Source organism: Hemitrygon akajei, chromosome 3 (genome assembly GCF_048418815.1).
Source record: "Hemitrygon akajei chromosome 3, sHemAka1.3, whole genome shotgun sequence".
Lineage (NCBI taxonomy): Eukaryota > Metazoa > Chordata > Chondrichthyes > Myliobatiformes > Dasyatidae > Hemitrygon > Hemitrygon akajei.
In genome coordinates, this window is record NC_133126.1 from 187326010 (window position 1) to 187353935 (window position 27926).

The window sequence follows — 27926 nt, forward strand, 5'->3', positions numbered from 1 at the left end:
AAGATGTTACTGAATTCAAACTGCACAAGGTTATCACTCTTAGACATATCAAGGAATATTTTTTTAAAGGAATTCTCACTAAAACACATTCAAATTGCCCTGGTTCCTGCCACATATCTTTTTCTCACAATATGTTTGAATGGAAACAATTTCTCAAAGCCAAATGAATTTTTGGGTGCAAAAGCAGAAACTCTAGCCTGCAACATGTACTTTAGAACATTGAATTTCTCCTACAGGAGGAGGTAAGGTATTTTAGGAGTTTCATGCTCATTGTAATTATGCTCCACCAGTGTTGTGAATGGGACCAAATGAATAGTTTGTTACCTGGTATATCTAAAAGTTATTTTTCCCTGTCAGAAAGCAACAAATACACAGTCACATTGGAAACGTGAATACAAGATCACTCACCTCAACTTTGCTTTGGGTTTGGACAAGGAGACTCAAATTATATTGGATGCAGCAACTTGGTTTAAAACTGCATTATGGAATTACATAATCTGTACATGATTTGTGGGTGGGCAATATGTTACTTTTTGTGAGGAGTTGGGGATTTGGGGTCTGATATCCTTGTTGGTGTTTTTCCTGTGTGAGCAAGGGTTTGATGTTATTATTGCTTCTTTCTGTGAGGGAGGGGGTTGGGGTTTTGGATGCTCTAGCTGCCGTTTTCCACATGGGCGATGTTAGATTTTTGTGCGAGGGAAGGGGTGGGGGGTGCTTTGGCGGTTGTGAGTTTTGTTTCTTTTTCCTTTTCATCTGGGGGTTGGGAGGTTGATGCCTTTTATTTCAACAACACCCATGGTTTTTCTGCATTTCATGATTATCTGGAGAAGACAAACATAAGACTTGTACATGCATACATTGACAATAAAATGAACCTTTGACCCTTTGAATATTGATGCCAGTCTGAGCGTAATGGGGGCACTCTTGCCTCTGACACAGAACATCCTGGGTTCAACAGGCCAACAAGCAGGTGTAGCAAGTGATTAGGAAGGGAAGGGCAAGGTAGCTTTTATTATGAGAGCCTATGAATATAGGAATAAGGAATTAAGTTCAGGTGTAAAGAGGCTTAACTCAATTACCTTAATAAATTCTGGCTTTGTCGCCAGGGCTCAGATTCCAACCCGAATCAGATCTACTAGCAATAGAGCATAAAATATTATAGCACAGTACAGGCCCTTTGGCTCCCAATGTCGTGCCAACCTTTTAACCTACTTTAACATCAATCTGACCCTTCCCTCCAACATAGCCCTCCATTTCTCTATCATTCATGTGCCTATTAGAGTTTCTGATAGGCACATGAAAAATTGAGAAATGGTGGGCTATGTTGAAGGGAAGGGTTGAATTGATCTTAGAGTAGGTTAAAAGGTTGGCACAACATTGTGGGCTGAAGGGTCTGTACTGTGCTATAATATTCTATGCTCTGTTGCTAATAGATCTGCCTCTACTAACTCCCCTGCCAACTCATGCCGTGCACTCATCACTCTCTTTGTAAAAAACATGTCTCCCTTATACTTTCCTCCAATCACCTTAAAATGATGCCCCCGCTAGAAGCCAATTTCAACCCGTGAAAAAGACCTCTGCCTACCTATTCATCTTATGCCTCTTATCATATTACGTGAAATATATGTTTTGTGGCAGCAGTACAGCACGAGGGCATAAAATTATTATAAATTAGCATGCCATCTTGGACAATGTCTCCCATCCACTCCATAATATACTGGTTAGGCACAGGAGTACATTCAGCCAGAGACTCATTCCACCGAGATGCAACACTGAGCATCATAGGAAGTCATTCCTGCTTGTGGCCATCAAACTTTACAACTCCTCCCTCGGAGTGTCAGACACCCTGAGCCAATAGGCTGGTCCTGGACTTATTTCCACTTGGAATAATTTACTTATTATTTAATTATTTATGGTTTTATATTGCTGTATTTCTACACTATTCTTGGTGTGGCTGTAATGAAACCCAATTTCCCTCGGGATCAATAAAGTATGTCTGTCTGTAGATTACAAGGATAAATAGTGCATAAATATGGAGATAAACAATTTAATAATTGTCTCTCTCTTACATACAAGGAATTAATTCCTCACATTTAGTTCAACTAATATAGCATCATCTACTGGGCAATGTCAACAACTAAAATTTAATTCCATACAATTGTATGCTGAGATGATCATGAAAATGAAGTACCTCTGGGCTTAAAGCTTTGAAGTCTATTGGCTTCTCTCTGGACTCGTATTTATAAGCCAAAATAGTAGGGAGTCCAATACTGGGCAGCGTGTAAAGACATGATCCAAACCTGCCAGGTTTTAGTTCATCAATAAACTTAAAAAAAGAAAAATAGTTAATATTAATAAAAAGCAATGAAGAGACTAAGCAGTATAATAACAGTGAGTGTCTTTGATCAAATCCAAATGAAAACTTCAGCAGGCTGCACTTGTCACTATAACATACCTTCTTCTTGGACATTACCCGTATTCTACCTGAGTGACCATTATAGACAGCTCAAATCAACACAAATCTACTCTCACAAATCAAATATAGCTTCACCCAGTTAAGGGCTCATTGATTAAGTAAATATCTATTTTACTTGCATATACTGTCAGTGGCTGCTTTATTAGGTGCACCTGTGCATTATGCAAATATCTAATCAGCGAATCGCGTGGCAGCAACTCAATGCAAAAAAGTATGCAGACATGGTCAAGAGGTTCAGGTTGTTGTTCAGACCAACCTCAGAATGGGGAAGAAATGTGATCTAAATGACTGTGACCTTGGAATGATTGTTGGTGCCAGACAGGGTAGCTTGAGTATCTCAGAAACTGCTGATCTCCTGGGATATTCACACAGCAGTTTTCGGAGTTTATACAAAATGGTGGGGGAACAAAAAAAAACTCATCAGATGAGCAGCATTTTTGTGGGCGAAAACGCCTCATTAACGAGGGAATTCAGAGAATAGCAGACTGATTCAAGCTGACAACAGTGGCGTGCAGAAGATCTTCTCTGACCTTACAACCCATGAAACCCTGAAGTGGATGGGCTACAGCAGCTGAGGACTGCAAAAGTACCCTCGGCGGCCTGCAGTGTTTCAGGGAACTGATCACATCTGGATTACTTCAGGGGACATGAAGTCCACATTGTATTCCAACCAGGGAGAGCAGTTGTAGCCTGTATGCCTTCTCAGGAGTTTGTTTATCTGAGATACACAGTGAAAGCCTACAACATGCTACAGATCAATGTCTCTATCTGAGGAGCGCTGTACTTCCAGCAGGCATTGTACCATGTTGATCTGTCTGGAGGGCGGTAGACTAATATCTGTGAATCTGACAGGCTGGGGCCAACAACTTGAGGTCAGGGGCCCAGAAGCAGCCTATACTGGAGTAGGAGACCTGTCTGTGCCTGTGATGGCGTGGGTGGGGGAAGGGATTTGTTTTGCTTTTGTTGTTTTGTTTTGATGTTGTTGCTATTTGTGTTGTTCTGCTGGACCTGCTACATTGATGGCGAAATATATGGCGACATTTGCCCCCAGCACATCCTTAGTTTGTGTTGGTCGTTAATGCAAACAATGCATTTCACTGTACGAGGGGTGATTGATAAGTTTGTAGCCTAAGGTAGAAGGAGTCAATTTTAGAAAACCTAGCACATTTATTTTTCAACATAGTCCCCTCCTACATTTACACATTTAGTCCTGCAGTCGTGGAGCATACGGATCTTGGACCTCCAGAAAGTGTCCACAACAGGAGTGATTAATAAGTTCATGGTCTAAGGTAGAAGGAGATGAGTTATACAGCTCTCATTACATGCACATGTAGGTCAACTCTGAGTGATTATGCAGAACGTTTAAAGTTAATAACTCATCGGGGTGATTGATAAGTTCGTGACCTAAGGTAGGAGGAGATGTCATACCTCAGTTTGAACAATGAGGTTCTCAAGGCTCCCTTTTGAGGTTGAGACAGTAAGATCACTGTCGTTTTCTGAAACGAATGCAGAATACTCAGTCAATAGACAATAGATGCAGGAGTAGGCAATTTGGCCCTTCAAGCCAGCAAATCACATGATTCACTATGATCATGGCTGATTATCCACAATCAGTACCCTGTTCCTGCCTTCTTCCCATATCCCTTGACTCCGCTATCTTTAAGAGCTCTATCTAACTCTTTCTTGAATGCATCCAGAGAATTGGCCTCCACTGTCTTCTGAGGCAGAGCATTCCATAGATCCACAACTCTCTGGGTGAAAAAGTTTTTCCTCAACTCCGTTCTAAATGGCCTAACCCTTATTGTTAAACTGTGGCCTCTGGTTCTGGTCTCTCCCAACATCGGGAACATGTTTCCTGCCTCTAGTCAAGTCAAGTCCAATCCAAGTCCAAGCGTGTCCAATTCCTTAATAATCTTATATGTTTCAATCAGATCCCCTCTCATCCTTCTAATTCCAGTGTATACAAGCCCAGTCGCTCCAATCTTTCAACATATGACAGTCCTGCCATCCCAGGAATTAACCTCGTGAACCTATGCTGCACTCCCTCAATAGCAAGAATGTCCTTCCTCAAATTTGGAGATGAAAACGGAACACAAAACTCCAGGTGTGGTCTCACCAGGGCCCTGTACAACTGCAGAAGGACCTCTTTGCTCCTATACTCAACTCCACTTGTTATAAAGGCCAACATGCCATTAGCTTTCTTTACTGCCTGCTGTACCTGCATGCTTACTTTCAGTGACTGATGAACAAAGACACCTAGATCTCGTAGTACTTCCCCTTTTCCTAACTTGACACCATTCAGATAGTAATCTGCCTTCCTGTTCTTGCCACCAAAGTGGATAACCTCACATTTATCCACATTAAACTGCATCTGCCCACTCACCTAACCTGTCCGAGTCACCCTGCATTTTCCTAACATCCTCTTCATATTTCACACTGCCTTTGTGTCATCTGCAAATTTGCTAATGTTACTATTAATCCCTTCATCTAAATCATTAATGTATATTGTAAATAGCTGTGGTCCTACCACCAAGCCTTGCGGTACCCCACTAGTCACTGCCTGCCATTCTGAAAAAGACCCGGTAATCCCTACTCTTTGTTTCCTGTATGCCAACCAATTTTCTATCCATGTCAGTAACCTACCCCCAATACCATGTGCTCTAATTTTGCCCACTAATCTCCTATGTGGGACCTTATCAAAGGCTTTATCAAAGGCTTTCTGAAAGTCCAGGTACACTACATCCACTGGCTCTCCCTTGTCCATTTTCATAGTTACATCCTCAAAAAATTCCAGGAGGTTAGTCAAGCACATGTGGGTACATTTGACTAGCACTTGAGGAAGTTGCTTTAGCTAAGTTGGTGAATCTCAAAGATTTTAAAGGTACATTTAATGTCAGAGAAATGTATACAATATACATCCTGAAATGCCTTTTCTTTGCAACCATCCATGAAAACAGAGAAGTGCCCCCAAAGAATGAATGACAGTTAAACATTACAACCCCAAAGTCCCCCCCCCCAGCTCCCCTCCCTCCCGCGCGTAATTAGAATCAGAATCAGGTTTATTATCACCTGCATATGACATGAAATTTGTTAATTTAGCAGCAGCAGTTCAATGCAATACATAATCTAGCAGAGAGGGAGAGAAAAAAAATAAAACATAATAAACAAGTAAATCAATTATGTATATTGAATAGGTTATTTAAAAAATGTGCAAAAGCAGAAATACTGTATATTAAAAAAGTGAGGTAGTGTCCAAAGCTTCAAAGTCCATTTAGGAATCAGATGGCAGAGGGGAAGAAGCTGTTCCTGAATCACTGAGTGTGTGCCTTCAGGCTTCTGTATCTCCTACCTGATGGTAACAGTGAGAAAAGAGCATGCCCTGGGTGCTGGAGGTCCTTAATAATGGACGCTGCCTTTCTGAGACACCGCTTACTAAAGATGTCCTGGATACTTTGTAGGCTAGTACCCAAGGTGGAGTTGACCAGATTTACAATCTTCTGCAGCTTCTTTCGGTCCTGTGTAATAGTCCCCCATACCAGACTGTGATGCAACCTGTCAGAATGCTCTCCATAGTGCAACTATAGAAGTTTTTGAGTGTTTTTGTTGACATGCCAAATCACTTCAAACTCCTAATAAAGTATAGCCGCTGTCTTGCCTTCTTTATGACTACATCATTATGCTGGGACCAGGTTAGATCCTCAGAGATCTTGACACCCAGGAACTTGAAGCTGCTCACTCTCTCTACTTCTGATCCCTCTATGAGGATTGGTATGTGTTCCTTCGTCTTACCCTTCCTGCAGTCCCCTGAGGTGCACCAGTGTTGATTGTCAGTGAGGAGGATATGTTATAACCAATCTGTACAGATTGTGGTCTTCCGGTTAGGAAGACGAGGATCCAATTACAGAGGGAGATACAGAGGCCCAGGTTCTGCAACTTCTCAATTAGGATTGTGGGAATTATGGTATTAGATGCTGCGATATAGTCGATGAACAGCATCCTGACGTAGGTGCTTGTGTTGTCTAGGTGGAGAGCCATGGAGATTGTGTCTGCCGTTGACCTATTGTGACGATAGGCAAATTGCAATGGGTCCAGTTCCTTGCTGAGACAGGAGTTCAGTCTAGTCATAACCAACCTCTCAAAGCATTTCATCACTGTCGATATGAGTGCTACTGGGCGATAGTCACAAAGACTGTTCACATTATTCTGTTACAGTGTTAGTTGCTGTCATCACTTCATGAAGTTGGATATGGCCAGCAAACATAACTTTGTAGTGGAAAATCACACTGAAGAGAAAATTACCCTCAGGTTGCATTAGGAAGGTTACAGGTTTATAGACCATAATGTTGAAGCAGAATTTGACCATTCAGCCCATCAATTCTAATCTGTCATTTGATCATGGCTAATCTATTTCCCTCTGAACCACCTCTGCTTTGCCTGCAACCGTAAATACCCAACTTATCAAGAACCTATCAACCTCCCCCTTAAATACAGTCAATGGCACAACCACCTGTGGTACAAATTCCAGATTTACCACTCTCAGGCTGAAGTAATTCCGATGTTTATGTATTGAAGTGGAGGTGGAAACAAGGGGCTGAAGATGTAACAGTGTGAAAGGTAAATAAATAAAAACTGTGCATCACACTCATTATTTATCTCACAAAAATGTACCACGTGGGCGGTGGGGGGGGGGGGGATGTTGGCGAAATGCCCTACATGAATTAAGTCAGTATTCAGAATAAACTGAATAGACTTAAAGTGGTGAGTGGAGATGGAACAGAGACCACTGATAACATCTCAGTACGGGAAATGTCCAGAAAATGCATTTACTTGTCGGGAAACCAAAACTGTATAGTTAAAAGAAATTTATAAAGTGGGGAAATTTGGAAGTTAGCAGATGGAGAGGTCAGGAAACATAAAATGGGGAAATGAGGTAGAGAAAGATGAGAGGGTGAAAGGGAAGGATGTATATGCTGACGGGGTGATAAGGAAGGTGGGAAGAGACTCTAGGTTCAAAGTTTGAAGTACATTTATAATGGAAATATGTATTACTGTGTTAGAGCTAGGGTATCTATGACTTTGCATAGTACTGTAGTAATTTTATGTACTGTGGCACTGTACTGCTGTCACAAAAAAAATCAAATTTCATGACATATGTGAGTGATGATAAACCTGATTCTGATATGGGCCTCCTTGTGGACTGAGAGTGGGAAGGGAGGCAGGGAGAGGGGAATCACAGTTGTGAAAAGAGAAAGGGAGAGGGGAATCATGGTTGGGGGAAGGGAGAGGGGAGGGAGCGGAAAGCACCAGAGAGACATTCTGTAATGATCAATAAACCAATCGTTTGGAATCAAATGGCCTTGCCTCGTGTCTCAGGGCTGGGTGTGTCTGGACCCTCACCACATCCCACCTCCACCCATCCCTGGCACCCCTCTGCCACCCGTCCCACACCCCTCCCATGGCACTCCACCCTCACCATTCCTAATATCCTTTGCTCCCACCAGATTTACAAACTCGCTCTCTGCTTCACGTTGACAAAGACAGTACTGTGCAAAAGTCTTAAACACCCTAGCTATATATATGCCTAAGACTTTTGCACAGTCCTGCATATGTCACCATATATGAGACTCATTTTTTTGCAGGCATTCAGGAAACAAAGAAATACAATAGAATCAATGAGAAACTGCACACAGAGACTGCCAAGCAAACAATGTACAAAAGACAAACTGTGCAAACACAAAGAAGAACAAATAATAAACAACTAAACAAGACTGAGAACGAGTTGCAAAGTCCTTGAAAGTGAGCCCATTGGTTGTGGAATCATTTCAGTGTTGAAGTGAGTGAAGTTAGCCATGCTGGTTCAGGAGCCTGATAGTTAAAGTGTAACAGTTATTCCTGAATGTGGTTGAATGGGATTTAGGTCTCCTGTATCTCCTGCGGGAAGGTAGAAGCAAAAAAGAGGCCATGGACTGGGTGATTGGGGTTCTTGATGATGGATGCTGCTTTCTAGAGGCAGTGCTCCTTGATGTGCTCAGTGGTGGGGAGAGCTTTTCCTGAGAGGGACTCGTCTGTATCCACTACTTCTTGTACCACTGGAGTTTTCATACCAGGCCACAATGCAACCAGTCAGTATACTCTCCACCGTACATCTATAGAAGTTTGTCAAGCTCTTAAGATGACATGCTGAACCTGCGCAAAATTCTAAGGAAGTAGAGGTTCATGTAGATTTAAACAGGAACATGGCTTAACTAGGCAGAATGACCCTTGTTTTTGTGCTTTGCAATGTAAACTCCATGATTTTAAGGCTCAGTTAGAGATCATTGCAGTGGGGAGGCTAGGAAGGTACATGAACAATCAATCATCTAATGTAGTGGCGAAACAAGATGCAGTCCAGATTTGTGATCTTGTGGTATCTCAAACGTTGAGACTTTATTAAGCACTGGTGAGGCCTCACTTGAAGTATTGTGAGCAGTTTTGGGCCCCTTATCTTAGAAAGGATGTGCTGAAACTGGACAGGGTTCAAAGGAGGTTCATGAAAATGATTCCAGAATTGAATAGCTTGTCATATGAAGAGCGTTTGATGGCTCTGGGCCTGTATTCACTAGAATTCAGAAGAATAAAGGGTGACCTCATTGAATCCTATTGAATGGCAAAAGGCCTTGATAAAATGGATGTGGAGAGGATGTTTCCCATGATGGGAGAGTCGAAGACCAAAGGACACAGCCTCAGAATAAAGGAGTGTCCTTTTAGAATGGAGATGAGGAGCAATTTCTTTAGCCAAGGAGAGGTGAACCTGCAGATTTCTTTGCTACAGGCTGTGAGACCAACTCTTTACGTATATTTCAGGCAAAGGTTGATAGATTCCTAATTAGTCAGGACATGAAGGGATACCGGGGGTGGGGGGGGGGGGGCGGGGGAGGTGTGGTGGAAGGCAGGAGATTGGGGCTGAGAGGAAAATTTGATCAGCAATGATGAAATGGTGGAGCAGACTTGATGGGCCAAATGGCCTAATTCTGTTCCTATATCTTATGGTCTTAACTTTAATGGTTCTGAGGTGAATTTGGTAAGTTGAGCTAAAACAAGAAAAGGAACTGAAATTACAGATATGTCATAAAAATTCAGAAGGATGGGGATCTCATTGAAACCTTTCAAGTGTTGAACAGCCTAGACAGAGTAGATGTGGAAAGGATGTTTCCCATGGTGGGAGAGTCTAGGACACAAGGGTACAGCCTCAGGATAGAGCAGTGCCCTTTCAAAACAGATGTGGAGAAATTTCTTTAGCCAAAGGATGGTGAATTTGTGGGTTTTATCGTCATATGTAGCTGTGGAGGCCAGGTCATTGGGTGTATTTAAGGCAAAGATTGATAGGTTATTGATTGGACACGGCATTGAAAGTTATAGGGAGAAGGCCGGGAAATGGGGTTGAGGAGGAGAGACCATGATTGAATTGTGGAGCAGACTCGATAGAACAGATGGCTTAATTCTGCTCCTATGTCTTATGGTCTAAAAATGTTATCTCAAGATCTTTCACATCAGAGGATTTGTGACATTTTTATTTTTGTCTTATTGCAATAAGGGCAGACCTATGTAGAGTAGCTTCCATGATCTCAAGAGCTTCCTATCCAATGAAGCACTCCTAGAGTATAGACACTCTTTATGGGAAATGGAGCAGCCAATTTGCAGAGAACAAGCTTCCAGAAAACGGAATATCGTAATGATCAAATCACCTGCTTTTATGTATTGGTAATGGGACAAATGTACAATGAAACTCTGAGATAACTCCCTGATTTTTCCTCTGTAAAGTGCTGTGGGATTTTTTTATTGCCAAATGGGAGAGCATTAGAAAGATAGCACCCCAAAAATGCAAAAAAAAAGTTCAAAATCAATGCAGGGCTAGAGTGTTAACTTTGACTTTTATGTCCAAGCATCTGGAGTGGTTTTTGAAGCCAACATTTTTAACTTACAAGTAGGAGAGTTTCCAGGTAATACACCAATCAGACTCAGCAACAATCTGCTGGGGGAGCTCAGCAGGTCAAGTAGCACCTGTGGGAAAAAGGAATTGTCCTGATGCAGGGTTTTGACCCGAAACGTTAACAGTTCCTTTCCTCCAACAGGTGCTGGTGGGCCCAGTAGACTGTTGCTCCAGATTCCAGCATCTGCAATCTCTTGTGCCTCTCTTATGTAGCTGGCCATGGATTTTGGTGTAGCATATGATTCCTTGTTTACATATAAACTTTGCAGTCAATCCAAGCACAAGGGATTGCACATTTACAAACAGTGTGTTGATGGTGTTGGATGCTGGGGAGTAGTGATAAGAAAAGTTGAATCACATCTCTCTTATCACTATCCAGACATGAATTCACATGAACAGAAATACCTGAGGCTTCGGAGTCACCAAATGTAGTTTCTTGTCCATCTCTTGCTTTATATGCATCCCTCTGTTCGACTTGAGCAGTAATTATAAAAAAGAACAATATGTCAAGTAACTAAATGGTTTGGAAACAGATTTAGTAGAAACCATTATACTCCTATCCCATTATACCCATTTCAATTTGACTTCCCATTCCCATTCCAAATCTGACATGTCTGTTCATGGCCTCCTCTACTGCCAAGATAAGGCCAAGCTCAGATTGAAAGAGCAATATCTCATATTCTGTCTGGGTAGCCTCTCACCTGATGACATGGACATCGTTGTCTCTAACTTCTCATAATTTCTTACCCCTTCCTTTTTTTTTTCCTAATCCTCATTCTGGTTACTCACTCTCCCCTTTTCTTCTCCTCACCTGCCCATCAACTTACTCTTGTCTCCCTCCTCCTTCCCTTTCTCTCATAGTTCACTGTCCTCTCTCCTCAGATTCTTTCTTCTTCAGTCCTTAACTTCTTCTACCTATCACCTTTCAGCCTCTCACTGCGTCCCCACTCCCCCACCCATCCATCTTCCCTGTCACCTGCTAATTTGTACTATTTACCCTCCCTCCAGCTCTTTATTCTGGTTTCGGGCCCCTTCCTTTCTAGGCCTGATGAATGGTCTCGGCCTGTCACATTGACTATTGATTCCCCTCCATAGATGCTGCCTGACTTACTGAGTTCTTTTAGCATTTTTGTGTGTGATCTTTCTTTATTTTATTTCTACTGTAATTTTGAGAAACAAAAAGCAATTATAGGATCAAACACAGGAAAACACATTGTAATAAAACTGACTACTGTAATAGAACAAACCATTTCTTGGAACATAAAAATCAATTCTTTTCAGAAATATGGCAGAAAATTGCCTAGTAATGATCATGTCATCAAGTATTTCCTAAAATGCAGTTGGTAACCTATCAGCTACAAATCCTCAGAGTGGCAGGATCTGCTTTCAGCAAACATATATACACACACACACACACACACACCTTTTGGTAGTTTATAGTACTTTTTTTTATGTATTGCACTGTACTGCCACTATAAAACAACAAATGCAAAAAGAAGAGGCACTAATATGGTAAAATAAATTTTTATAGCAGGAAGGTATTTGATTAGGTCACTCAATTGGGACTAGAAATAAATAGCAGTGGAAGTAGGTCTATAAGACCATAAGACATAAGAGATAAATGAGGCCATTTGGCCCATTGAATCTACTCCACCATTCCATCTTGGCTGAATTATTTTCCCTCTCAACTCCATTCACCAGCCTTTTCCCCGTAACCTATGATGCCCTTACTGAGAAAGAACCTATCAACCTTTGCCATAAATGTACCCAGTGACTTGGTCGTCTGCAGCAATGACTTCCACAGATTCACCATCCTCTGGCTAAAGAAATTCTCCCTCATTTCTGTTCTAAAGGGATATCCTGTGCTTTCTGGTCCTAGACTCCCCCACTGTAGGAAATATCCTCTTCACATCCGCTCTATTGAGGCCTTTCGATATTCGATAGGTTTCAATGAGAACTCCCCTCATTCTTGTAAACCCTTGATTCCCTGAACATCCAGATTTCTATTGGTCTGTGTTGAATGAATTTAACAAATGAGCTTCTGCAGCCTTGCAGGAATGGAGAATACTACTCTCTGAGTGAGGAGATATCTCCTAATCTCAAGCAACACACACAAAATGCTGGAGGAACTCAGCAAGTCAGGTAGCATCTATAGAAATGAATTAATAGTCAATGTTTTGGGACCAGACCCTTCTTCAGGATTGAAAGCAAGGGGGAAGACACTAACATAAAAAGACGGGGGGGGGGGGGGTTAGAAGGATGACAACTGGAAGGTGGTAAATGAAGCCAGGTGGGTGGGATAGATAAAGGGCTGGAGAGGAAGGAATCTGATAGGAGAGGAGAGTGGACCATAGGAGAAAGGGAAGGACGAGGGGAATCAAATGGAGGTGAAAGGCAGGTAAGAAGAGATGAGGGGTCTTATCTCAGTCTTAAATAGGCTACCTGTTATCCAAAGACTATGAACCTTTTCTCTAGGTTTCTGAGTCAAGCGTTGTAAGCTTCAGTGAGATCTTCTCTCATTCTAACAAACCCTAGTGGATACTGGAGTAATCTAGTCAATCTCTCCACATGTGGCAAAGTAACCACCCTAACCACCAGTTCACTGAACCATTTCTACACCTCCTCTACACTTAGTGGTCATTTTATTGGGTACATCTGCTCATTAACAAAATATCTAATCAGCCAATCATGTGGCAGCAGCTCAAAGCATAAAAGCATGCGGACAGGGTCAGGAGGATCAGTTGTTGTTCAGACCAAATATCAGAATAGGGAACAAATGGAATCTAAGTGACTTTGACTGTGGAATGGTTGTTGGTGTCAGATGGGGTGGTTTGAGTATCTCAGAAAATGCTGATCTCCTGTGGTTTTCATATACAACAGTCCCTAGAGTTTATGGAGAATGGTGCGAAAAGCAAAAAACATCCAGTGAGTGACAGTACTGCAGGCAAAAATGGCTGGTCAATGAGAGAGGTCGGAGGAGAATGGCCAGGCTGGTTCAAGCTGACAGGAAGGCGACAGTAACTCAAACAACCATGTGCTGAACATGCACTCAGATGTCACTTTATCAGGTAGTAGATATACCCAATAAAGCAGCCACTGAGTGTAGATTGGTGAATGGTTCTGGGGCCTAAGGCAAGGTTCAATGTTCAAAGTGAATTTATTATCCAAGTACATATATGTCACCATATACAACCCCGAGATTCATTTTCTTGTGGGCATACTCAATAAATCCATAATCAATGGAAGACCGCACTGACTTGAGTGTTCAACCAGAGTGCAAAAGACAACAAACTGTGCAAATACAAAAAGAAAGAAATAATAATTATAAATTAATAAGCAATAAATATCGAGAACACTTAAGCAGCAACACACACACACACACACACACACACTGCTGGAGGAATTAAACAGGTCAAGCAACACCTGCGGCGGAAGAGGAATTGCTGAATTTTGAAACATTGACAAGTACTTCCCCCCCCACAGATGCCGAGGTTTCCAGCATCTGCAGGCTCTTGGATCTCCACTTAAAAGGCAGCAAATGCTCGAAATACCCAGCAGTTCAGGCCGCACGTGTTAGACCTGGTGCTACTGGTCCTGAGGTTCTTTGGAAGTCAAGGATGAGGCCTAAAACTTGGTGGTTACAACTGTTTTAAGTGTTACAAGAGCAAAGAACAAATAAAGAAAAGAAGACAAAGAAAACAGAAGTTGTGGTTGTCTCACATTCGGACTGGAGCTAACATTCCAGTGATAATTAACTCAGATTCAAGTTGTGAGAGACCTGCTGCAGAAAAACTGAGAAGCTTCGAAAAAATACAAAATCAGCTTTGCTATAATTAATAGTAAATTCAAAGTAACTTTTCTACGCCGTTTACAGGTGATTATATAAAAATTATCATCAACCATAGGAAAAAATAAACTACAACAAATTACAAAGAAATAACAATTTACACCAACAGAAGTTCTGCCATTTCAAGTCAGTGACACTTTCATTTTTTTCCAATATTTTCCAGTTTCTCTTCTAACCATGGTACAACATCTTACCGATTTTTCTGTGACTGAGAAGCCAGCTGGGATCTGTCTGAGTCAAAACTGACGTTAGTGGGCGTTCAGGAGTAGCAAAGCTTTCAGCAGGAGAATCCAGCACAGGCAAGCTGACTTCACTGGTGCTAGTTGATGAAAATGTTACGTTACATACAGACAGTGCAAAATAATTTAAAGAGCAAATTGTTCTTATTAAGTGGAATTTACAGACCTTTAACTTCTGCCTCTTTAAGTTTTAAAGCTTATGGGAAATGGGATTGTTCTGACAGTTAGCATAGATTTGATGGGTTGAATGGTCTCATTCTATGTCAAATACACTCAGTGGTCATTTTATTAGGTACACCTGCTCATTAATGCAAAAATCTAATCAGCCAATCATGTGACAGCAACATAGTGCATAAAAACTTGCAGATGAGGTCTTGGGCACCGTGATGACCTTGCTGCCTGGTGGACTGCTCCATTGAGATGATGAAGATGTCTGTTTGAACCTCTGTCAATTGGGCCGCACAGTCCCTAAGCACCCGAACATGGCAAACAATAGTCTATTAACAAACTGGGAAGTTCTGGGGGGAAAAAAAAGATAAAAGACACAACTTACACTTAGTAAACACAAGTGAATCTGCAGATGCTGGAAATAAATAAAAACACAAAATGCTGGCAGAACTCAGCAGGCCAGACAGCATCTATGGGAGGAGGTAGCGATGACATTTTGGGCCGAAACCCTTCATCAGGACTTACACTTAGTACCCTCTTTATTAGATAGATAGATAGATAGATAGATAGATAGATACTTTATTCATCCCCATGGGGAAATTCAACTTTTTTTCCAATGTCCCATACACTTGTTGTAGCAAAACTAATTACATACAATACTTAACTCAGTAAAATATATGATATGCATCTAAATCACTATCTCAGAAAGCATTAATAATAGCTTTTAAAAAGTTCTTAAGTCCTGGCGGTAGAATTGTAAAGCCTAATGGCATTGGGGAGTATTGACCTCTTCATCCTGTCTGAGGAGCATTGCATCGATAGTAACCTGTCGCTGAAACTGCTTCTCTGTCTCTGGATGGTGCTATGTAGAGGATGTTCAGAGTTATCCATAATTGACCGTAGCCTACTCAGCGCCCTTCGCTCAGCTACCGATGTTAAACTCTCCAGTACTTTGCCCACGACAGAGCCCGCCTTCCTTACCAGCTTATTAAGACGTGAGGCGTCCCTCTTCTTAATGCTTCCTCCCCAACACGCCACCACAAAGAAGAGGGCGCTCTCCACAACTGACCTATAGAACATCTTCAGCATCTCACTACAGACATTGAATGACGCCAACCTTCTTAGGAAGTACAGTCGACTCTGTGCCTTCCTGCACAAGGCATCTGTGTTGGCAGTCCAGTCTAGCTTCTCGTCTAACTGTACTCCCAGATACTTGTAGGTCTTAACCTGCTTCACACATTCTCCATTAATGATCACTGGCTCCATATGAGGCCTAGATCTCCTAAAGTCCACCACCATCTCCTTGGTCTTGGTGATATTGAGACGCAGGTAGTTCGAGTTGCACCATATCACAAAGTCCTGTATCAGTTTCCTATACTCCTCCTCCTGTCCATTCCTGACACACCCCACTATGGCCGTGAAGTGCCTCCAGTACCTGATAAAGTGATCACTTAGTCTACATTCCAAATAGCAAACCTGTTAATGTCCTGACTGGAAAATGGCACCTCTGACAGACGGTCCATTTAAGAATAAGGGATCACCATGGGTTGCAGAGTGATTTCAGTAATTTTGATGATAAATATTGAATAAAGATTAACTTTGTCATATGTACATAGAGTGAAATGCATCATTTGCGTCGAGGATGGGGATGTGCTGAGGGCAGCCTGCAAGAGTCACCACATTTTCGGTGTCAATATTGCATGTTCCACAACTCACTAATCCTAGCCAGTATGTCTTTGGAAAGTGGGAGGAACCTGGAACACCCAGAGGAAATCCACACAGTCACAGGGAGAACAGATGAACTCCGCACAGACGGTGGTGGAACTGAACCCCAGTCACTGGCACTGTAATAGCAATACACTAACCACTACACTGCCACAGTGCCCTATTGTTTTAGCAATTTCTTAAATGCATCTTTCTTAGATAGAAAGACAAACCAATACGCAAGAACTCCACATTCCTAAGTAATTAGATCAATATACAGTATCTCAAATCTCTTTGTAAAATAGATCATAATTGTTTGTCTTCATAATTGTTCACTTGTTACCCACATTAATTTTCAATATTTCATGTACAAGGACACAAAAGATGTTCTGATCTTTTCACTATTTAGAATAAATTCCACCTTCCACTTTGAGTGGACGACTCCAATGTTTTTTCTGCATTATTTGCCAATTCATTTAACGTCTCTACCTCCCTGAAGCCCATCAGAATCAGGTTTACGATCACTGACACATGGAACATAGAACAGTACAGCATAGTACAGGCCCTTTGGCCCTTGACGTTGTACCAACCTTTTAGCCTACTCTAAGATCAATCTAATCCTTCTCTCCACACAGCCCTACGTTTAAAATAAAATTAGGCATGTGCCTCTCTAAAAGTCCCTCAAATGTCCCTAATATACCTGCCTGTACCACCACCCCAGACGTGTGTTCCACACATCCACCACTCTCAATTTAAAAAAAACTACCTCTGACATCTCCCCTATACTTCCTCCAATCATCTTAAAATTATGTCCTCATATATTAGCTATTTTCACCCTGGGAAAAATCTACTATATATTGCTTTGCAGCAACAGTACAATGCAAGACAGGAAAATTACTGTAAGTTACAAACATAAATACATACATGAATAAATAAATAAATAAACAGATAGCTAAATAAATAAATAAGGTGTGAAAAAGGAATAGTGAGGTAGTGTCCATGGACCATTCAGAAGTCTGACAGCAGAAAGGAAGAAGCTGTTCCTGTAACTTTTGGTGACCAGCACTACCTCTTGGCTTTGTACCTTCAACACATTTGGATACACTACACTTAATCCCTTCATCCAAATCAATGATACAAATTACGAACAAGCTGGATACAAGCATCAATCTCTGTACCCGTCCACTAACCTTCCAATTCAAATATACCCCTTTATTACTGTTTTTGGTCTGTTAACCAAATCGGGATCTAAGTTTTGCACTTGGCACTCTGAGCTCTGATGTGGTATTTAGTAACTTCTTGCATTGGCTTCTTATGAAGTCCAAATACACCACATTATCTGGTACTTCACCAGGTTCAGACATAGCTCCATGAGGCTCAAGGTGAGCTTCCATCCCACTCTTATAGAGTACTATGCAAAAGTCTTAGGCCACAAACCAATCAAATGGAGATAGGAGATACAGAACACCACATAGCCCTGTACGTGGATGACGTAATTTTGTTTTGCTCCAACTTGAAACAAACATTACCTGCCTTAATTGACCTGATAAGTACTTCTGGTACTTTTGCAGGCTATAAAATAACCTGGAAATAAAATTTGTTATATAAGTAACAAATCTGCAATATTATTCATGGATAAAGATGAGAGACTCAGTCCCCCATTTCAAACTCCGTTTATGGTGTCAGAACAAGGTTTTACTCATTTGGGTGTTAAAATTACTCCTACTATTGATAAAATTATCCCAACTCATTATAACCCTCTCACAGACCCAGTTATTCAAATTATAAACAGATGGACAAAATTGCCCATATCTCTGACTGGACGCATAAACATTCTAAAAATGTCAATTTTACCAAAGTTCTTGTACCTTTTCCAACTTATCCCACTTTCTCCTCTATCATCTTTCTTTTATTTATTAAAGAAATTTTTTTCTAATTTCATCCGGAATAATAGACGTCCAAGACTCAAGCTTTCCCTGTTATATCTGCCGTATGATAGAAGCGGTTTACAGCTACCAAATCTTATATGGTATTTCTGGGCGGCCCAAATTAGAGCAGGAATGTTTTACTTTGTTAAGGATCACTCCCCTACTTGGGTCTCAATGGAATCCCAGTCGATCAATATCCCTCTAGAACTAAATATGTATTCAGCAGATAAGAAAAAACTGGTCAAAGAAACTGGTCAAAGACCCCTTCTTAAAAAATGCAATAATGGCTTGGCAATATGCTCTTGCATATTTGGGAGAGACATCACAGTTATCCCAGTTTGCTCCTATCTTTGGTAATGATAGCTTCTGGCCCGGCAGAGCAGACCCTGGTTTTAAAACTTGGTTGATCCAAGGCATGGCTAAGGTGTCTGATCTTTATAATGGCAATACATTTACGAGGGGTGATTGATAAGTTTGTGGCCTAAGGTAGAAGGAAATGAGTTATTAACTTCAAAACTTTCTGCATAATCACTCAAAGAGTTGAACTGCACGTACATGTAACGAGAGCGTCTTGGACTTCCAGGTGGTCCACAGCAGGGGTGATTGATAAGTTCGTAGCCTAAGCTAGAAGGAGATGAATTATACAGCTCTCATTACATGCACGTGCAGTTCAAATCTGAGTGAAAATGCAGAAAGTTTGAGGTTTCTCCTCATCTCCTTCCACTTTAGGCCATGAACTTATCAATCACCCCTGCTGTGGACCACTTCTGGAGGTCCAAGATGCCGACTTCTACAAAGAAGGGATCTGTATGCTCCACGACCGCTGGACTAAGTGTGTAAATGTAGGAAAAATAAATGTGCTAAGTTTTCTAATTGACTCCTTCTGCCTTAGGCCACGAACTTATCAATCACCCCTCATATGTCATTTGAAGAACTCAAGGCCACATATGGAATTCCAACAAAACACATTTTTAAATACCTTCAGTTGCGAAGTTTTATTATGTCCAGGCAAGGTTACAGTTTGAAGCTCCCTCTTTTATCTGAAATTATCTAAAGCTAGGGGACATGTGTCTGTATTATACAATTTGTTTGTAAGTAAATGCAAGGAGTCATCAAATAACATACTACAAGCATGGAAAACTGATTAGCATGAGAATCTGTCAGAAAAAGAGTGGTCAGAAGCTTGTTCCTTAGTTCAAACCCGATCAGTGAACACTCGTTCTAAATTACTACAATACAAATGGATAACCAGACAGTACATTACTCTGGTCAGGTTGCATCATTTTAACCCCAACATTCCAGACACATGCATTAAATGTAATCACCAAAAGGGGTCTCTGTTCCATTGCATGTGGGAGTGCCTCCAGATATCTGCTCTGGAAGAAGGTGCTGGATTTGATTACCGTAGTCAGATTATTGGTAAAAAGGTGCCCCTTGATCCTAAATTATATATTCTGAACATTTATCCAAAGGATTTTGTAACCTCCAAAAATGTAAGGTCTCTGCTTAATATTTGTTTTTTGGAAGCCAAACGCTGCATAGCCTATTCATGGAAGAAACCAATAACCAGTGGACTTTCACAACGGCTGAAAGGAATGACTTCTTACTCTAGAAAAGAAAAGCTACATCACAAAAAACAAACTTAGCAAATTTCTGGATATTTCGGACATTTTCTACGAGATCCTGAAGAACAATATTCAGGATGACGAAAGTAATGAACTGAATTGACTACTTTTGGGCTGTTTGCTTTTTTTTGTGTGTTTTTTTCTTTTGATTTCTTATTTTTTTTATTTTTCCCTTTTCTTTAACTTTGTTGTACTTTCAAACCTATGATGATCTAATGTGTTTTCTTTTCATTCTGTAAAAGCAATAAAGAGTTGTTTAAAAAAAACCTGTCATTGAAATCATTAACATACAAGATGAATAGAAATGGTCCCAGCACTGAGCCCTGAGGAACACCTCTAGTGACTGCAGCCAACCAGAAAAGGTTCCTGTTATTCCCACTCTTTGCCTTCAATCAGCCAGTATTCTATCCATGCTATTCACTGACCAGCCTCCGTGTTCAGCACACAATTCTCCATAACTTCCGCCATCTCCAACGGGGTCCCCTCCCCTTTCTGCTTTCCACAGGGATCACTCCCTACGTGACTCCCTTCTCCATTCACCCCTACCCACTGATCTTCCCCCGGTACTTATCCTTGCAAGCGGAACAACTGTCAGATCTGCCCCCACACTTCCTCCCTCAATACAATTTAGAGCCCCAAACAGTCCTTCCAGGTAAGGGGACACTTCAGCTGTGAGTCTGTTGAGGTCATCTGCTGTATCTGGTGCTCCTGGTGTGACTTTCAGTGTATTGGTGAGACCTGACATAGATTTGGAGCCCCCTTGCCGAGCACCAATGTTCTGTCTGCCAAAAAAGCGGGATCTCCCTGTAGCCAGCCATTTCAATTCTACTTCCCATTCCCATGTCTGTCCATGGCCTCCAAACTGCTGTGAAGAGGCCACACTTTGGTTGGATGGGCAACACCTAATATTCCGTCAGGGTAGCCCCAACATAATGGCATGAACTTTGATTTCTTGAACTTCCGGTAATTGCCTCCTCTCCTTCACCATTCCCTAATCCCATTCCCCTCTCCCACCTTACCAGCCCATCACCTCCCTCTGGTGCTCCTCCTCATTCCCTTTCTTCCATGGTCTTCCACCCTCTCCTATCAGATCCCCCCTTCTCCAGCCCTTTATCTCTTACTAATCAACTTCTCATCTCTTCACTTCACCCCTACCCTCTCCTGGTTTCACCTATCACCTACCACCTTGTACTTCTTCTCCCCTCCCCCCACATTCTTACTCTGACTTCTCCCCTTCCTTTCCAGTCCTGAAGAAGGGTCGCAGCCCAAAATGTCGATTGTTTATCTTTTCTATACATGCTGTCTGGCCTGCTGAGTTCCTCCAGCATTTTGTGTGTGTGTTGTTTTGGATCTCCAGCATCTACAGATCTCGTGTGTGTGATTCTATACATGCTTATATCTTTCCTGTAACACCATGGGCTCCTTTCTTGTTAAGCAGCCTCATGTGCATCACCTTGTCAAAGTCCTTCTGAAAATCCAAGAATACAACATCTACTGACTCTCCTTTGTCTATCCTGCTTGTTATTTCCTCAAAGTACGTATTCCAACAGATTTGTCAGGCAAGATTTCCCCTTAATGAAACCATACTGACTTTGGCCCATTTTGTCAGCGCCTCTAAGTACCCCAAAACCTCATCCTGAATAATTGACTCCAACATCTTCCTAACCACTGAAATCAGGCTAACTGGCCTATAATTTTCTTTCTTCTGCCTCTCTACCTTCTTAAAGAAGGGGGACTTGATAGAGGTATTTAAAATTATGAGGGTGATAGATAGAGTTGATATGGTAGGCTTTTTCCATTGAGAGTAGGGGAGATTCAAACAAGAGGACATGAGTTGAGACTTGGGGGCAAAAGTTTAAGGGTAACACGAGGACGAATTTCTTTACTCAGAGAGTGGTAGCTGTGTGGAACGAGCTTCCAGTAGAAGTGGTAGAGACAGGTTCGGTATTGTCATTTAAAGTAAAATTGGATAGGTATATGGACAGGAAAGGAATGGATGGTTATGGGCTGAGTGCGGGTCAGTGGGACTAGGTGAGAGTAAGCATTTGGCATAGACTAGAAGGGCTGAGATGGCCTGTTTCCGTGCTGTAATTGGTATATGGTTATATAAAGAGTGGAGTGACATATGCAACTTTCCAGTCCTCCAGAACCATTCCAGAATCTAGTGATTCTGGAAAGATCATTACTAATGCCTCCACAATCTCTTCAGCTATCTCTATAAAGTCCATCTAGTCCAGGTGACTTACCTCATTCAGACCTTTCAGCTTTCCAAGCAACTTCGCCTTAGAAAGAGCTACTACACTCATTCTGTCCCCTGACACTCTCGAATTTCTGGCAAACTACTACTGTCTTCCACAGTGAAGACTGACACAAAATACTTATCAAGTTTGTCTGACATTTATTTGCCCCCATTACTACCTCCCCAGAGTCATTTTACAGCGGTCCAATATATTCTCTTGCCTCTCTTTTATTCTTTATACAGTATATCTGAAAAAAACTTTATGAATCCTCTTCTATATTATTGGCTAGCTTCCCTTCATATTTCACCTTTTCTTTCCTTTAGCTTGTTAGTTGCTTTCTGTTGGTTTTTTAAAGCTTCCCAATCCTTTAACTTCCCACTAATTTTACTATATTATGTCCCCTCTCTTTTGCTTTTATGCTGTCTTTGACTTCCCTTGTCAGCCACGGTTGCCTCATCCTCCCTTTAGAATATTCCTTCATCTTCGGGATGTATCTATCCTGCACCTCCTGAATTGTTCTCAGAAACTTCAGCCATTACTGTTCCACCATCAGTCCTGATAGTGTCCCTATCCAATCAACTTTGGCCAGTTCCTCTCTCATGCTTCTGTAATTCCCCTTACTCTACTGTAATACTGATACATCTGACTTTAGCTTCCACTTCTCAAACAGCAGGGTGAATTCTATATTAAGATCACTGCCTCCTGAGGGTGCTTTTACTTTAAGTTCCTTAATCAAATCTGGGTTATTACTTAACACCCTATCTAGATTTGCCATTTCCTAGTGGGTTCAACCACAATCTGCTCTAAAATAGCATCTGATAGACATTTTACAAATTCCCTCTCTTGGGATCCAGCACCAATCTGATTTTCCCGATCTACCTGCATATTGAAATCCCCCTTAACTATCATAACATTGCCTTTTCTATCCCCGGTTTTAATTTGTATCCCACATTGTGGCTACTGTTCAGATGCCTGTCCATAACTCCCACCAGACTCTTTTTACCTTGCATTTTCTTGACTCTACCCACAATGATTCTACATTTTCTGATCACATGTATGCAGACATGGTCAAAAGGTTCAGTTGTTGTTCAACCAAACATCAGAATGGGGAAGGAACGTGATCTAAATGACTTTGACCATGGAGTGATTGTTGGTGCCAGACAGATGAGTATCTCAGAAACTGATCTCCTGGGATTTCCATGCACAACAGTCTCTAGAGTTTACAGAGAATGGTGCAAAAAGCAACCACTGCAGCAGTAGTTCTGAGTGAAAACACCTTGTTAATGAGAGAGGTCAGAGAAAAATGGCCAGACTGCTTCAAGCTGACAGGAAGGTGACAGTAACTCAAATAACCACATGTAATAACAGTGGTGTGCAGAAGAGCATCTCTGAAAGCACAGCACATTGAACCTTGAAGCAGATGGGCTACAACAGCAGAAGATCTTGAATGTACACTCAGTGGCTGCTTACTCAGTGGCTTACTCACTGTACACTCAGGTACCACTGAGTATACATGGCAGGCTGAAGAGCAGAGGCTAACACTGCAAAAACAACAATCTAACTGGTAAATAAGTACTGAAAAGGAAAATAAAATAGAACATGTGCTCCAGTTTCTTTCCACATCCCAAAGACATGCAGGATGGTGGATTATTTGACTGCTGGAAATTGCCCCTAGTGAGTAGTAGGATCTTGAGGGAGTTGATGAAAATCTGAGGAGAGGAAAAATGGGAATAACGTGCATGGGTAGTTGATGGTCAGGATGGATTTTGTAGGCCGAAGGGCCTGAATCCGCAACGTGTCTCTATGACTCTGACAGCCAGTTTGGAAACTTATTTTGCTATACTTATCTCCCTTATCTCTTTTGAAATCCACTTATAGAACATAGAAATTTACAGCATATTACAGACCTTTTGGCCCACAAAGTTGTGCCAACCATGCAACCTACTCTAGAAACTGCCGAGAATTTCCCTAGCGCATAACCTTCTATTCTTCTAAGCTCCATGCACCCATCCAAGAGTCTCTTAAAAGGCCCTATCATATCCACCTCCACCACTGTCGCTGGCAGTGCATTCCACGCATTCACCACTCTCTGCGTGAAAAACATACCCCTGACATCTCCTCTGTACCTACTTCCAAAGCACCTTAAAACAATACCCCCTCGTGTTAGCCATTTCAGTCCTGGGAAAAAGCCTCTGACTATCCACATAATCAATGCCCCTCATCATCTTATACACCTTGATCAGGTCACCTCTCATCCTTCATCGCTCTAAGGAGAAAAGGCCAAGTTCACTCAAACTATTCTCATAAGGTACGCCTTCCAATCCAGGCAACATCCTTGTAAATCTCCTCTGCACTCTCCCTCTCTCTCTCTCTCTCTCTCTCTCTAGTATCCACATCCTTCTTGTTGTGAAGTGACCAGAACTGAACACAGTACTCCAAGTGAGGCCTGACCAAGGTCTTGTATAGCTGTGACATTACCTCACAGCTCTTGAACTCAATCCCACAGCTGATGAATGCCAACACACCATACACCTTCTTAACAACACGATCAACCTGCACAGCAGCTTTGAGTGTCCTATAGACACAGACCTCAAGATCTCTCAGATCCTCCACACTGCCAAGAGTATTACAATTAATATTATATTCAATCTTCAAATTTGACCTACCAAAATGAACCGCTTCACATTTATCGGGGTTGAACTCCATCTGCCACTTCTCAGCTCAGTCCACATCCTATCAATGTCCTGCTCTAACCTTTGACAGCCCTCCACACTATCCACAACACCCCCAAACCTTTGTGTCATCAGCAAAATTACTAACCCACCCTTCTACTTCTTCATCCAGGTCAATTATAGAAATCACAAAGAGGAGGGGTCCCAGAACAGATCACCCCTGGTCACCAACCTCCATGTAGAATATGAACCATCTACAACCACCCTTTGCCTTCTGATGACCAGCCAATACTCCATCCACAAAGCAAGGTTTCCTTGGATAGAAACATAGAAACACAGAAAATAGGTGCAGAAGTAGGCCATTCGGCCCTTCGAGCCTGCACCACCATTCAGTATGATCATGGCTGATCATCCAACTCAGAACCCTGTACCTGCTTTCTCTCCATACCCCGATTCCTTTAGCCACAAGGGCCATATCTAACTTCCTCTTAAATATAGCCAATGAACTGGCCTCAACTGTTTCCTGTGGCAGAGAATTCCACAGATTCACCACTCTCTGTGTAAAGAAGTTTTTCCTCATCTTGGTCCTAAAAGGCTTCCCCTTTATCCTTAAACTGTGACCCCATGTTCTGGACTTCCCCAACATCAGAAACAATCTTCCTGCATCTAGCCTGTCCAATCCCTTTAGAATTTTATACGTTTCAATAAGATCCCCCTTCAATCTTCTAAATTCCAGTGAGTATAAGCCTAGTCGATCCAGTCTTTCTTCATATGAAAGTCCTGCCATCCCAGGAATCAATCTGGTGAACCTTCTCTGTACTCCCTCTATGGCAAGAATGTCTTTCCTCAGATTAGGGGACCAAAACTGCACACAATACTCTAGCTGCGGTCTCACCAAGGCCTTGTACAACTGCAGTAGAACCTCCCTGCTCCTGTACTCAAATCCTTTTGCTATGAATGCCAACATACCATTTGCCTTTTTCACCGCCTGCTGTACCTGCATGCCCACCTTCAATGACTGGTGTACAATGACACCCAGGTCTCGTTACATCTCCCCTTTTCCTAATCGGCCACCGTTCAGATAATAATCTGTTTTCCTGTTCTTGCAACCAAAAGTGGATAACCTCACATTTATCCACATTAAATTGCATCTGCCATGAATTTGCCCACTCACCTAACCTATCCAAGTCACCCTGCATCCTCCTCACAGCTAACACCGCCGCCCAGCTTCGTGTCATCCGCAAACTTGGAGATGCTGCATTTAATTCCCTCGTCTAAATCATTAATATATATTGTAAACAACTGGGGTCCCAGCACTGAGCCTTGCGGTACCCCACTAGTCACTGCCTGTCATTCTGAAAAGGTCCCGTTTACTCCCACTCTTTGCTTCCTGTCTGCCAACCAATTCTCTATCCACATCAATACCATACCCCCAATACTGTGTGCTTTAAGTTTGCACACTAATCTCCTGTGTGGTCCTTGTCAAAAGCCTTTTGAAAATCTAAATATACCACATCCACTGGCTCTCCCCTATCCACTCTACTAGTTACATCTTCAAAAAATTCTATAAGATTCATCAGACATGATTTTCCTTTCACAAATCCATGCTGACTTTGTCCGATGATTTCACGTCTTTCCAAATGTGCTGTTATCACATCTTTGATAACCGACTCTAGCATTTTCCCCACCACCGATGTCAGACTAACCGGTCTATAATTCCCTGGTTTCTCTTTCCCTCCTTTTTTAAAAAGTGGGGTTACATTAGCCACCCTCCAATCCTCAGGAACTAATCCTGAATCTAAGGAGTTTTGAAAAATTATCACTAATGCATCCACTATTTCTTGGGCTACTTCCTTAAGCACTCTGGGATGCAGACCATCTGGCCCTGGGGATTTATCTGCCTTTAATCCCTTCAATTTACCTAACACCACTTCCCTACTAACATGAATTTCCCTCAGTTCCTCCATCTCACTAGACCCTCGGTCCCTTACTATTTCTGGAAGATTATTTATGTCCTCCTTAGTGAAGACAGAACCAAAGTAGTTATTCAATTGGTCTGCCATGTCTTTGTTCCCTATGATCAATTCATCTGTTTCTGACTGTAAAGGACCTACATTTGCCTTGACCAATCTTTTTCTTTTCACGTATCTATAAAAGCTTTTACAGTCAGTTTTTATGTTCCCTGCCAGCTTTCTCTCAATCTTTTTTCCCTTTCCTAATTAAGCCCTTTGTCCTCCTCTGCTGGTCTCTGAATTTCTCCCAGTCCTCAGGTGTGCCGCTTTTTTTTTTGCTAATTTATATGTTTCTTCTTTGGACTTGATACTATCCCTAATTTCCCTTGTCAGCCACGGGTGCACTACCTTCCCGGTTTATTCTTTTGCCAAATTGGGATGAACAATTGTTGTAGTTCATCCATGTGATCTTTAAATGCCTGCCATTGCATATCCACCATCAACCCTTTAAGTATCATTTGCCAGTCTATCTTAGCTAATTCACGTCTCATACCTTCAAAGTTAGCCTTCTTTAAGTTCAGAACCTTTGTTTCTGAATTAACTATGTCACTCTCCATCTTAATGAAGAATTCCACCATATCATGGTCACTCTTACCCAAGGGGCCTCGCACGACAAGATTGCTAACTAACCCTTCCTCATTGCTCAATACCCAATCTAGAATGGCCTGCTCTCTAGTTGGTTCCTCGACATGTTGGTTCAGAAAACCATCCTGCATACATTCCAAGAAATCCTCTTCCTCAGCACCCTTACCAATTTGGTTCACCCAATCTATATGTAGATTGAAGTCACCCATTATAACTACTGTTCCTTTATTGCACGATCCCATGCCTCATTACTTTCTGCAGGAGCCTTGCATGGGGAACCTGATCAAATGCCTTACTGAAATCCATATACACTACATCCACTACTTAATCTTCATCAATGTGTTTTGTTACATCCTGAAAGAATTCAAACAGGCTCATAAGGCATGACCTGCCCTTGACAAGGCCATGCTGACTATCCCTAATCAGATTATGTCTCTCCAAATGCCTCTCAGGATCTTCTC

The 27926-nt window shown here is 41.8% G+C and overlaps 1 protein-coding gene across 5 annotated transcripts in view; it reads right to left on the reverse strand.

Annotated features, from left to right (window-relative positions):
• Window positions 1-27926, reverse strand: part of LOC140725742 (glutamate-rich protein 6-like) — a 76971-nt gene that overhangs the window by 35843 nt on the left and 13202 nt on the right. For 2 of the 5 annotated variants that reach the window (XM_073041596.1, XM_073041597.1), the window contains exons 2-3: window positions 3905-3972; window positions 2192-2326 (exon numbers count right to left, since the gene is read on the reverse strand). In XM_073041596.1, the coding sequence (XP_072897697.1) occupies window positions 2192-2326; window positions 3905-3972 (203 nt within the window). Of the gene's footprint in view, window positions 1-2191; window positions 2327-3904; window positions 3973-10850; window positions 10920-14486; window positions 14612-27926 lie in introns of all 5 variants that reach the window. The other 3 variants (XM_073041593.1, XM_073041594.1, XM_073041595.1) reach the window with 3 other exon arrangements.